The following is a 13852-nucleotide window of genomic DNA, read 5'->3' as shown; positions in this document are numbered from 1 at the left end:
TTTGAGATGCTCCATGGTATCCAAGACAACCTCATGGGGCTGGCAGATCTGGCATGGGACCCTGGGGATATTCCTCTCGAGCAGAAGCTGAAAGCTGATGGAATACCTGTGAGCAATTCAAATATCACTAGGTGCCTAAGTTTAGGCAACTGAGCCCCATTACTGTCCCCTGTGAGGACACCTAATTGTAAATAAAGGTGTCTTATTCTTGAACTTAACTCCACCAAAGACAGCTGGAGATGCCAAAGAGTCAAAAAGTAAATAAATACCCATAGTAATGCCCCCATTTCATGAATCCATAACAGTTTTGTCCTTCATCAGGCTATAGGTAAACAAATAAAACAATCCAGATGCTGTGGTCTTTGCAGTCACCTTGATGAGTATCTTGACCCTATCACCAAAAAAACCCCAAACCCAACTCTTCCCAGTCTGCATTAGATGCTTATGGTTTGGGGAGTAAAGCTGAAAGTGTTATTTTTGGTCTTGAATGTTAAGCTGGGCAAAGTCAGGTAATGCTGGAAATTAGCATGACATTGTCTAGTGGTGCATTCCTAGAGGTCCACTTGCCTTCTGTCTCTCCATTTGCACCCTCATCCACCCTGGGGGTGATGAAGCATGATACCTTTCGTCTGTCCATGTGTTTCCATATGTGGCAATGCAAAATGTTCTGGTTTACTGCATTGTTTATTTCTGGCTATCTGTTCCTTACCGCTTTCTATATGATACTAACCAGCTCAATAATTTCTATGTGAAGGTACATGCAGCTATTCCATTTTATTCTTTTCTGAAATAACTTTTTTCTATCCCCTGCAGGTTTGTAGTTTTTTCTGCTTTCAGTTGTTGTCCTTTAACAGTCTGGTAACAGATCAGTCTTGTTGTGACAACGCAAGTTCAGATATTTACAGACTTGCTGCCCAGTATGTATGTATGTTTTTTTAAATGCAAAATATTTAGAGCAATTTTGAAATGGAGAAAAGTTGTATAAGAGAAAAAGAGCTCCAGTTTCAACAAAAAGCTTTGAAACTCTTGTATCAGCAATCTGAATCTACCTCACACTTCTGACCATAAATGCTTAGTGCATTTATGTAACAAGATGAACATTTGAGCTCAGTTTCCAAAAGATGGGTATAAACATAATCTGTGGGCACTTGTGGTGGTAGATGCCAAATATGATCTGGGTTTTGGAAATTACTGTTTCTTCTCCCATCACTATTTCCTTCAAGCCAAATTGGAAGTAGGTTGCTGAGACACTTCTGCCATTCCTGTCTCTGGTCCACACACACATTGAGAACTATCACGTCTCATCATAGCGTAACAGTTAAGAATAGGTTGGATTTAAAGATAAAAGCTATGAATATCCATAGAGTTTGAAAGACATTGTTGGAAATTTATGGAGTCCACAGAAGTCACCTTATGAAGCTTATGAAACCCTTGAGTAGCAAGTGGTTGGAGCTGGGATGTATTACTGGGAGGTATCATATAGGTTTCACCTGACATTCTTGACTCCAGGTATCTCGTTTTGGCCACACTCAAAGACTGGACACTGACTAGACAGACCTTCAGTCTGACCCAATATGGATGATTTTTGTTTTTGATATTCTTATATACATTCAGGAACCAGATACAATACTGAAATATGAAAGAAACTATAAAGGCTACCTCAAGGAGCCAAGTAAGGGTTATTAGATCAAAGTTGTCAATATGCCTGAGAAGCAAAGACCCTCATTTGGAGGAAATACAGGTCTGACATGAAACATGCCATGAATCAGTACCCATGGATGATTAATAAAAGGTGCAAGATTTCTTTCCTAGAAATGGAAAATAACCTGAAAATAAATATCCACATGCATGAGAAACTTTTTGCAAATCTGGTAAGCATATATTGCATGGCAGAATGACAAAGACTATCTGCAATGTAAACCTATTCATCTTTGGTTTAATTTAACAGCAAACCTAAGGAATCAGTGCAGAATCAGATATAAATTTAGTGGCAATGTGGACTGTGTGTGTGAAACATGTTCCCAAGTGATATCTTGGAAATACACTTAGATGAATTAAAATTTAATATATTATGGAGAACAAAGTCTTTCGCACTTTTACAGCCTGATCCAACTCCTTATGAAGACAAAAGAAATATTCCCATCGCCTGTGTGAGTGTTGGACAAGATCGATACCGAGAAAATAACCCATATGCTTCTGATTCCACTGGTCTCTTGGTGGTGAAGAATAGTAACCTCTTTGACTAAGGAAGTACTATGACTTTCGATGGAGTAATCCCTGATTTACACCATTCTGGGAGGAGAGTCTGGCCTGCCCTTGAGTGCATGCCTTCTTAACCCCTTAACACGTGGCAGTAAGTAAATCCTGCAGAAAAGCTGCTGAACTTGCATATGCAGTAAGTTCTAAAGTAAACTCCATAGCTGCCAAAAAGCGTATGAGAAGGCAGGTGTTACAGTGCAATAAGGGCATGTCTTAGGTATGCTATAAAACACAGACTGAAGTAGTTCCAGGATCTGAGAGTTATTACAATACAGACTGTGAGGTTGTTATTTAGATGAAATTCCTCCTACCACGTCTTCAAACCATTTTTTCCCCTTACTTACTCCATTCACCACATTTAGATGCCACCATCTTGGATTTCCTTCTCTGAAAAGGAAATCCCCCCTCTCAGCGTGAAACTTGAGAAGTTTTCAGTTTTTAAAGGAGCTGCTGAGCCCACATCCTACACCTAGGTAACCTAAGCCACGTGGGAATATGAACTGTTTGCAACCTTCTAGTCCTCCAAAGCAGGCCAAGCTCAGGACCTAAGCCAGCACCATTAGTACCTCATGCAGCAGACAGCAGCAGTTAGTGGGAAAGTCAAAAGTCAAGGGAGTGGGGAGAGTTGCCAAAGCACCTGCGAATATGTGTGCATTAAAGCACCACTCTCGGAAAAGAGATGTTTGCGCTAATTCTGCCGTGTGCTGGTACATCCCTGTGACAATGTCGATCCAGGAGGAGAGGCTGACCTTTGCCCTCAGAGTAGGATGCTGCCCCCCAGTTGAGGAGACCTGTCTCCAGTGGGATGCTGCTTCCTGACTAACAAGCCTTGTCTCCCAGACCACCGCAGCATTGCTCCCCGACAGCAACACAGCCCCTCACCAGCCCTCCACCATGCCCCTGATGCCTGTGGAAAGCACACCTTTAAGCAGGGCATGTGCTCTGCGACCACAAAGAGCCGGGCTTTGGGTGAACTCTTGAGCCCAATCAGTGGGACTTTACAGCTCTAAGAATCTGACTTTTTCATCCTTTTGAAAAATCTCACACTAGATCTTACAAAACTGGCGGTATTCACAAGAGTATAAATTAGGACTTCAAAAAGAATTACTCCAAGAAGTAAAACCCAGCCTCTCCTTAAGCCAAGTTCATTCTGCAATGGCAAAACCCAGAAACCACAACCACATTGCCTCATCTCTAATGTGAGACAAGAAAAGCTTTGGATACAGCTACAGTCAGGATTTTGCTTCACAGGAGGAAATCCAAGATGGTGGCTGCAAAGTGACAAATTCCTGCTCATGCTGTTTTATTTCTGCTGGATGTAATAAGGTAGTTTAACTAGCCTGGTCTTCACATAAAGTTGATTTCTGCACACACACAGCCTCATATTTTCTGGATCAGTAGCACAGATATCGCGGGAAACAATTTTCATTTCAGTTTCCCTAGAAGGGCACTAAGAATATGGAGTGATAAAAAAAAAACAAACCTGGAATTAGTCTCCAGTTTAAATAAAACCCTTTTTCTCACTTGCTGATAGGAAAACTACATACCTTCTTCAGATCTGGGGGTTTCTTTGTCTGAGTTTTTTTATTGCTCAAGGCAGCAGAACTGCCTCCTCTCCCACCCCCCAAAGAGTGCAAAGTGGTAAAGATATGCAACAGTTTAGCCTGGGGCTTTTTGGGGAGGAGGGCTGTTAGTTTTTTTAAGTCATTGAGGTGGACATTCCTTCTGTGGTCCTAACCCTTCCTCCTCGTTGGACATTATTCCTTATTATCACCTTTCTTCTGTCAGAGATCTGCTTTATTAGGTCTGTTCTCACACTTCTTCCACACTGCAATGCAGCACATCCCATAGCAGCCATATCACAGAGCAGGGACACCACTAGCACTGGCAAACGGCTCCCTTCTCATCCAGGATTTCAGCTTCATTTGACTTGTGATCAGTAGCCATGGACTCCCTAATACAGAGGTCAACTCTCTTTTGCTCCTTTGCCCTGCCTCCTATTTTTAATCCTCCACTGTGCCAAAAAAAATTACTTTGAAAGGTGTTTGGAGGCTTTTTTGACTTCTACATTTTTCAAGGTGTCAGGCTGGGACTTTCCCCAAAAATAGCAATAGTTAACTTAGCTAGCTATCATAGAATCATCAGATGGTTTGGGTTGGAGAGGACCTTAAAGATCGTCTAGTTCCAGCCTCCCTGCCATGGGCAGGGACACCTTCCACTAGACCAGGTTGCTCAAAGCCCCTTCCAACCTGACCTTGAACACTTCCATGTATGGGACATTCACAGCTTCTCTGGGCAACCTGTTCCAGTGCCTGACCACCTTCATAGTGAAGAGATTCTTCCTTATATCTAAGCCAAAATTACTCTCTCTCAGTTTAAAGCCATTGCCCCTTCCCCTATCACTACATGCCCTTATAAAAAGCCCCTCCCCAGCTTTCTTGTAGGCTTTTCTTGGAATGCTGCTATAAGGTCTCCCTGGAGCCTCTCTTCTCCAGGCTGAACAACCCCAATTCTCTCAGCCGGTTTTAAGTGTTTATTATATGTTTAAAGAGGTTTTTTCCTTTCTTCTGAAATGTGCCAGAAATATGGAGTTTCTGTTCCATAGAGGGGTTCCCCTCACTTTTGTTTTCTTGTTTTTAGTGGGAAAGTGAATGAACAGTGGTTTAGGAAGACGGGAAGGAGGCAGAGCAAATAGTGAGCGCAAATCAGGGAGAATTTCCTCATTCTTCCCTCAGAAAACCATGTCTCCTTTGTTTCTGGCTTTCCATAAGGAATAGAAAAAAGGCACTTAAGATAGCAAACAAAGCGCCATGATACAGCAGCTGATACAGCAACTGATACAGCTCGATGTGTGACAACTGAGTATGTTGCGAAGATGAAACCTGCTCAGCTTAGCGGGACTTTATCTTTGACTTAGACACTAAAACTCAAGGGGTTGTCCTGTGTCTGCAAGCAGCTGCATGCAGATGGCGATGCATTGAACTCTCCCACAAGAGTTTGAACTGTGAAGCGTACAGTAAATCCATTTGGGATTTTAAACACTTTTCTTAAAATTCCTTCTCATTTTCATTCATCCTGGCAGATTTTTACCCTTCGTGAGATTCACAGGTCAACTCAGGCAAGGAGGATGCCGCTTACTGTTCAGCTCCAAGTGACAAAGGGTGGAGAAAGGATTTGTCATTGCTCTGAGTTATGGGAAGGGCTTTGGTTCCCCAAGATTCCGCTGTAGTCAGTGGAGAGAGATGGTCACTCCCGGCTCAAATTGCAGGTATGTGAAAGCACTCTCTGGAAAGGCTTTTTTCTCTCTCCGTGACTTTGGAAAGAACCCAGGTAATGAAGACAGATATAGATAGACAACAGCTGTAGAAAAAAACCCCACTCTTTTCTTCTTTTTAACAGTCATTGCTGTAGGGAGGAAAAAGCTCTCTTGTTTTCTCTCTCTCTCTGTGCTCCTGCTGCTACGCTTTACAGAACAGGAATCAAGTCCCAGCAAATGCAGGAGACCTGACCTGGAATCAGGCCAGGACCCTGAGACTTAAATGCGCTACAAGTGCATATATATTTATATGCTTTACACAGCAAATGTGTAAATGCTTGTGCAGCACCAGGTACGTAACTCAGCTTTGCATTCATGCCAGGTACCATCGTGTTTTTAGAATAAGGTGTGCCCTCCCACACCAGCAATATGCATGCAAGGAAAACTGGGGCTCGGTTTAGTTTGGTGCAACTTGTTTAGGGAACTATGGAAGGAGGAAGAGACCTGTAAATTCCAGGCTAATGCTGGGATTCCGTGTCATCTGAATCAGCAGCTCTGGGGCATTAACCAGCATCACATATCAGGTTAGGTTAATAATGTCCCACTCGGTTCTGCTTGAGCAGATCTGTGTGCCCAGGGTAGAGATCAGTGGCAAACAGGGAGTCTCGGAGGGAAAGGATTAGTGTCTGTGTGATCAGCGGGCTGGCACTTGTACCACGAGATGTACAGATTTAATGCCTGGATCTGCTGTGAATCTGAAGCTACATCTGGAAAGTAGCAACACAAACCTGGCTCTCCAGGGACGCCCACAGCAATGAAAGCAGGGTTGGATGACAAAATGACAGATATTGGCAACTTGGATAGGATATTACCAGAATGAGAGAAAAACAAAGGATATAAAGATACCTGCTTGTTTTAACAAGATGCCCCAAGAGACTGGGAAGACTTTGCCTCACTCCAAACAAGTTGGGAATTACCTAGTAGGGAAAATGATCAACAAGGGCTCCTTTGCCAAGGTGATGGAGGGGCTGCACATCCCCATGGGGGAGAAGGTAAGCTCCTAATGAGAGGGTATGATGCGCTGGGAATCACAAGTAACCTCACACTAACTTATTTAATCTGCAAACCACAATCTACTCAGTGAATTATCCTCTGAACCTTATCCTCATAAATTAACCTCATAAATTGAGTTTATTGCTCATGTATAATCAATCACATGTGTGAATATGTACTGAGTGCAACTGTTTTCCCAATTATAAAACAATATAGACAAGAAAGATATCCTCACACTGAAAGAGAATAGGATAATGGCATAAGGACAATTTCAAATCTGCTTTCCCCAATAATCGTCATCAAGTAATTAGTGCAATATATCTGACCTTTAAAGCCATGGACAACACTTATTGAAAAGTCAGCCATTCCAACAGCAATCGTTTATATGGCGGGATACAGATAACATCTGTTATCTCTAGCTCAGTTGGGCTAAAATAACCTACCACTAGACGTAACGGTGGAAAGGTGGATTACTATCAACTGGCTTTTTGATTTTTACTTTTCTTATGGCTTCAGTAGCTTCACTGGCTGACTAGCTGCCCAAACTGGAAAGGCCCTAATCCCAGCCCATTATAGCCTATATCTTAATGGTTTTTAGGCCAAGTCAGAAGGGAGCATGTTAGAAAAAAACATGGTACGATACAGATGCAGTTAACAGTCAAGCATGTAGGGATTTTTTGCACTTGAGAACATTTCATATATGCATATTTATTAATGCAATCAGATGGATAGATAGTTCAGCCTTCTTGTTTTGGCTTTCAAGAGAAATAAAATTGGGCTCTTCCATTGAGAACGTCTCCCTCTGTGACTCTCTTTATCAACATCACATCAAAACCAGCTTCTCCCACATGTCAGCTTTTTCCCCATTCTTTTGAAAATTCGTCTAGGTTGCAAAGCTTGTTGCCAATTTGAATATATCCTGCAATTTAGGTAGCCATAAAAGTCATTGACAAGAGAAAAGCCAAGCAGGATTCTTACTTTTTAAAAAATATGAAGCGCGAGCCATGGGTACACCAGATGATTAAGCAACCTAATGTTGTTCGGCTATACGAGACCTTGGAGACTGACAACTCCTGTTACATGGTGATGGAGGTGTGCCTCGGCGGGGACCTCCTGGACAGAATTTGTGACAAAAAGAGGCTGGCGGAAAGGGAAGTAAGGAGATACACCAGGCAAATTCTGTCTGCAGTAGAGCACCTGCATTGCCAGGGGATTGTTCACAGGTAAGATGTTTACCCCCTTCCAAAGAACAGTAAGAAAAGAAAGTGTGCAAGAACATAGAGTCATCTTCTTCACCGAGAGCATTTCTTTAATTTTCCCTTGTAAAAACAGGGATTGCAAAGAAGACTATTTTCTCTCAGCCCACCTTAATAAAACATTTTATTCGCAGTGGTGGTAGATGATAAGCTGTTACACACTCCTTGGGAAGTAACAAAGACCAGGGATAAGAGCTGATGAGTGCAACAAATTAATACTTTGCATGAGTATCTCAGAATTAGCTGGTGACAAACGTGTATCTAATTCAAATACTTCAGTGTGGCTATGAATATAAATATTGATTTCATTTGGTTAGCCACAACGTACAGAAAAAAACGCACATCACTCAGGACAGAAGACTGAGGAACCACAGCTCACTGTTTGCGCAGAGGACATGGTCCTGTGGGTCCAGGTCTGTGGCAGGTCGCTGACCTTCCACACTGGCTTTTGCATTACGGGGACAGATTACAACTTCAGCCACTGCTAGAGGAACCCAAGCAGCCCATGCAAGGAGAGCTGATCTTCCCCCCACCACGGATCTCAGCACATATGCCAAGAACAGCAGAATAAGAACTTCCATTTTAGGTGGGAGAATAAGCAAGAAGCAGTTTTTCCCACTGTTCTCCTGTTTTACTTAGTAATTCACAGTCAATCAGATCCTTAATTTTAAATGGTAAATGCACTCATCAAGAAAGCTCTCAGGACCTAGCAAATAGTCCAGTTGACTGTATCATTACAGCAACCATGAAACAAATAATCTGTAAATGTGATGGCTCAGCATTTACAAGTGCTTTGTGACTTGAAATGTTTGCAATCCAGCACTTAATTATATTGGATTTGTTAATTAATAAAGAATGGGCAAGAAAGAAATAAGACCTGACCTAGAGAATTGACACAAATAAAAAACCCCCAAAACACCAGAAAGTAAACCCAAGGAGCTTCACCCATTTAGTCCAGGCTAACATCCCTGTCTTGCTGGTTCCCTGATTAATCTATTTTACAGCATTTCTTCAGTGCCCATGATCTCAACATTTATGTTCTTCCCATGACAACATTCCTCATTAATTTCTTAAGCCTTCTTCCCTTCTTTTTGTTTGCAAACAACACTTCCTGGAGAGCAGGGGAGTAGCTTAACTTCTTCCCCTACTTTTCTGTTGGTATCATTTTGCTGGGAAAGCTTTGAGAGAGAAGAATTTTGCTGCACACCCTCAGAGCAGCCAGGTACAAAGTACTGTGAGCTCCTCCAGAGACTTGCTTTACTATCAAACCCCCCTAACCAAAGGAAAAATCATCCCTGTCTCTCAAGCGCCTTGCCATAGGGTTTATGAAGTTGCATGGTCTGGCAGGAGCTCACCTGCCTCGCTAGGTCACAGGCATAGGTTCAGCCAGCAGTACCTCAACCCATGACCTGCTGCTAGCTTTGAGATTTAGAGCTGTGGCCTCAACCTAATACCAGAAGCAGACTGGGAAGGATCTGGAAGAGCTTCCTCGCTCAGCTCAAGCTGCAGTGATTTATGGCAATGAGGATAATTGCGGGTGTATCCTCTTCTGAAAAGAAGGCATCAAAGTTTCCATAAAAATGAGCACAGAAATAGGAAAATTACCTCACAAAGTCAATCTGATTTTCTCATCTAAGCACGGAGCAAAACTCAACTCTTTGCATTGCTTTAACATAAGGGAAGGAGGGTTCCCAAACTGCCTGGTGGGAATGGCTGCTGCTCCACTCTACCCCAGCACCCCATGGGTGTCAGGACACTGCTGGGGAGGGTCCTGGTAAAATCACACAAGGTATCATGGTAATAATTTCACAAGATGCATAATTGTGTGCCAATGCTTGGGTCTGTGCCTGGGGACTCTTTAGTAAACTAGAATGGAGGCGCCTTGTGATTGCAAAGTCTCACTCCTAAGTGATAAGCTTAAGAATTTGCTAATCTAATTTATCTTTGCTCAGAAGTGTCTTACAGGCATTCTCGATTTTTAACCCTGGGATATACCTCAGAAAAACAGCATTTTCTATTTTCTTCATAATATTCTTGATGAAAAACTGGCCAGTTTTGTAACTATTTTTAGTCCAAATTAGTAGCGCTCATCAGAAATCCTGTGCTATGTTTTGACAGCTATTTTGTTTCCTGAGCTTTATTTTTCCTACTCAGCACTAAAATCAGCACTGATCCAACAAATCCTTATGGCTTAATTAAGGTTGAGTCTACTTTTCACAGCAAAGGTAGTACCTTTCTCGTCCCTGCAAGATCACGGTTGATTTTGATGCCACAGTTGCCAAAATGATCAAGAAGACGGAGGATTGACTCACTTGCCTATTCACCCAGCACACAGCATTTTAATCTGCCAGACACAAGAAGGCTCAGGCACAAGATTAGGTTCAACAGCTTCACAAACTAACACTCACCAGCTGACCTCTGCTAACTATCCCTACGCCTGCTCTAGACATGGCCAAGTGGTGAGGTAAAGCATCTGAGCTTAGAAACCTAAAATAAAGACGTATAAGACAAATCACCTTACCTCGCAATTGGATTGGGCATGCACGCAGTCAGCTACCAACTCCTGAAGCTGGTGCTTGCTAAGTGAAAGTAACTTGCTTGTATGTACAGTTCCTAATTTGTCCTGGATATTTTCCCTTCTCCCATATAAAAATGTCATATATCCTTTTGAATCACTACTGGGCCAAAGACCTGGAGAAGCATCACAAGCTGTCCTCTAGGCACTCCCTATGACATCCCCATGGGAATAAGAAAAAAATTCATGATGTTGCTTAAACTTAGAACATTTCTGGGGAAGTTTCCTTTGGAAAAAAAAGAAAAAGATGCATCTTTGATGCAAGATAACTTCTGACACTACGTAAACTTTAATAGTGACCATTATCAGGTTTTTCAGGCGAGAAAGCATACCTTTTTATCAACTGCATGAGCACTTGGCTCAGCCTATAGAACAGCAGTTGTGGCAATCCAATGTAACATTATTTAATTGCAGTGTAGTACAAGTCATCAGAGTGCACTGTGGGGTGCTAAATCCAATAGCAATGTCAGATTTGCAGTGGCCTGAAACACAACAAGTTTTAAACCACACAGTTTTAGTGCACAGGCTTATGTCACAGGGACAGGCTATGAACAAAGTTATCTTAAATCTACCTCCCAGCTTTTGGGCACTGGCTTATTTGCCACTCTAGAAAGCATGCTATTTGAATTAAAACCAATTAAAAAGTTATCATTAAAACCATCTCCATCCCATTCTCAGCGTGGGGCAGCAGAGGGTTTTGAGTGCAATGCTGTCCCATCCAGAAGCACAGGGATAAAAGGACACTCTCATGAACCCACCCATCAGGACCAGCGGGTACACCTCCGGACTTAATCCCCTGCAGCAGTGCAGTGCTCTTCGTGCAGCACCAGTCCTCCCAGCCCTTGCTCTTTGCTCCTGTCCTTCTTCCCATCACTCCTTCTGGTTTGTCTTCCTGTACTCTCCAAGGTCTTTGGGTTGATGAAAGTGCTTCACAACTTCAGAGAGGGCTGGAGGGAAATCCACAGATCTGGAGCTGCTTCTGAAACTTGCTCTGTCTCCCCGCGTCCCCCACAGAGCTGAGGGAAGCCCCCAGTGGCACGCAGGAGGCTGTGATGGGAGCCAGCAAAGCACTGCAGGCTCCTGGACTGCCTCCCAACACCCAAATTATGGCTGAGGATTCCCCCGCGCTGCGAAAGACTTCAGCTGCCACTTCAGGCGCTCCCCACAGCGGAGCAATATTCTGGCTTTTGGTTTGAATTTGTAAGGATATAAATGTTCCCACAATAAGCAAGTAAGCGCCTGAGCCAGCTAACAACATTTTTCCTGCGGCTCTGAATTACGTCCTCCTGTGGGGGCGGCTGATACTGGTTGACCCTGTTTACAGAAACATCACTGCGGAGATGTCTCCACCTTCAGGGTATCTGTCCCCAGCCCAGCTTTGGTACACCTTCCCTCCTCCAGAAGGTCTTACTTTCCAGTTCCCTTCTCATCCTTCATATCTCTCAGGCACGATTTACTCACAAAGCAAGCAGAAATACTCAACAGTGCTCTGTATTAAACACAAAGACAAAACCACTCCGCGTCCAAGTATGCGCAACTTTCTTTTTCACTCAAAAGAAGAAATAAATGCTGTTCTTTTTTTTTAAAAAAAAAATACATGAGTAGAACAGATTATTCCTAAAATGAACAGTCTATTTAAAATATATACTCAGAAGATATTCCCTGAAATACAGCAAGTTTCCTTTTTCCCAACTGAAAACTTCAGGAACGAGTGAGGATCCTGTTACAATTGTAGGCAGAGCTGTGCAGAACTATTGTTATTATTTCAATTAAACTTTGCTAAAAACTATCTGCAAATGGTTAGCTGGGACATCGGGCATCTTAAAGTTTGCTTTCTGTCTTCATTTCAGGGACCTAAAAATTGAAAATTTTGTTCTTGTCAAGAACGACAACATCAAAATCGTTGGTAAGTGCACGTTATCTGTGAAGCTTGTTTTCAGCTTTTTATTTTGTGTGGCTTTCAGTGACAGTTCAGCTACAATTTGAACAGCACATTTTATGAGTGCATTTGTGATTATTCAATAAACATATTCGAGCTTTTAGAATAAATAAAAGTTATGAAGTATAACTTAACAGCTTGTTTATTTGAGCTTTAACTAAAACATATTTTTAAGAGAACAAGGAAAACAATTTTGCCTATTGTTTTCCCTTGTGTATTGCTGGAGAAGCAAGAAACAATTACAGCTTTTATGTGCAGAAAGCTGTTCCTAGCTGAAGTGATTTGTAGACAAAGAAATAAATCTTCTGGGGTGCAGGTATGGACACATTAGCTTCTGTCAAGTCATTTATCCAACTAGAAACCTCATCATTGGGTATGTGTAAAAAAAAAGAAGTCTTTTTTGGTCACTAACAAAAACCTTGCTAGGGTTGTGAAGCAAACATTTATAAAAATGAGGGAATTTGCACCAAGCAGTTAACACAGCTCAGAGAAACATTAATTTTATTCTATGGAAACCGCACAGAAAAATCCCCGCAAGGGAAACTCACTCTTAGAGATGCCACATGTTTAACCCAGCGTTTCCCAAACTTTTAAAAGCTTAACACCTCTAAGAAAAAAGGCACCAACTCTTCACCCCTGTTTTATAGCCAGCCAGTCCTTTACAATCACACCTTTCTCTTACCTCCCCCTTGCACATATGCACATGTACAGAGAAAAAGGCTTAAGTTTGCACATTTTCCCCCCACATTTAGAACTGGCTAAAGCACACCCAGCTGAGCTGAATGCTGTAGCTCATTAAGCCATGCTAATGCAGCTGCATAGCTAAGCTCTTGTACCAGCATACCATCAACTGAGGCAGACTAACATAGCTAAACCAGAATCAACCAACGCAGGCGTACGGCCCCATGGCTGGGTAACTTCTCTGTTCCTTCTGCTAATTCACGGCACGTTTATTCAAGCCCCAATTGGAATCCATAGCTCAGATGTCACCAGATGCTAAAGCCAGCTGCTGTTTTCATCTTTCATCTTTCATCTTTTCATCTTTCTCCTATCTTGAACCAATTCACAAAGAGACTAAAATGTCTTTGCCTTTGTTTTTGTGAACGTCAGATTTCGGACTGAGCAATACTGCCAGGTTTGAGGGTTTCTCTCAGGAGCTGTTACATACCCAGTGTGGAAGCCCAGCTTATGCTGCCCCAGAACTCCTTGCTCATAGGAAATATGGTCCAAAGGTGGATGTCTGGTTCATGTAAGTAGATCTAAAAATATACTTATCAAACACTCTCAGCATTGAATGCCTTGGACAAGACTCTGATATAAATAGGTTGGTGGCACTCTGCTTTGGGGCATCAATGGAGAAAGCAGAGATATACCTTAGAAGGGTTGCCAGAAAAAAAAAATGGGTATGAAAAATATATCTTGAAATGTGTATCTGTTGCAGAACACTAGAGAAAAAAAGGAATGAGCAATGCATGTGCTGTTCTGAAGTAAGCCTGTGGCAAGGGAAGTCAGCA

General features: G+C 42.3%; 1 protein-coding gene across 1 annotated transcript in view; it reads left to right on the top strand.

Moving 5' to 3' along the window:
• Positions 1-6438: 6438 nt before the first annotated feature.
• The window catches only part of LOC104135184 (hormonally up-regulated neu tumor-associated kinase), a 22750-nt gene continuing 15336 nt past the window's right edge, over positions 6439-13852 (top strand). Inside the window, exons 1-4 of the mRNA XM_035904009.1 lie at positions 6439-6567; positions 7499-7791; positions 12250-12305; positions 13449-13587. Coding sequence (XP_035759902.1) covers positions 6439-6567; positions 7499-7791; positions 12250-12305; positions 13449-13587 — 617 coding nt within the window. The remainder of the gene's footprint in view (positions 6568-7498; positions 7792-12249; positions 12306-13448; positions 13588-13852) is intronic.

This window comes from Egretta garzetta, unplaced genomic scaffold (assembly GCF_000687185.1).
Source record: "Egretta garzetta isolate BGI_Z169 unplaced genomic scaffold, ASM68718v1 scaffold430, whole genome shotgun sequence".
Taxonomy (NCBI): Eukaryota; Metazoa; Chordata; class Aves; order Pelecaniformes; family Ardeidae; genus Egretta; species Egretta garzetta.
Note: the sequence above shows the minus strand (reverse complement) of the source record. Positions and strands in the feature narration are given on the sequence as shown.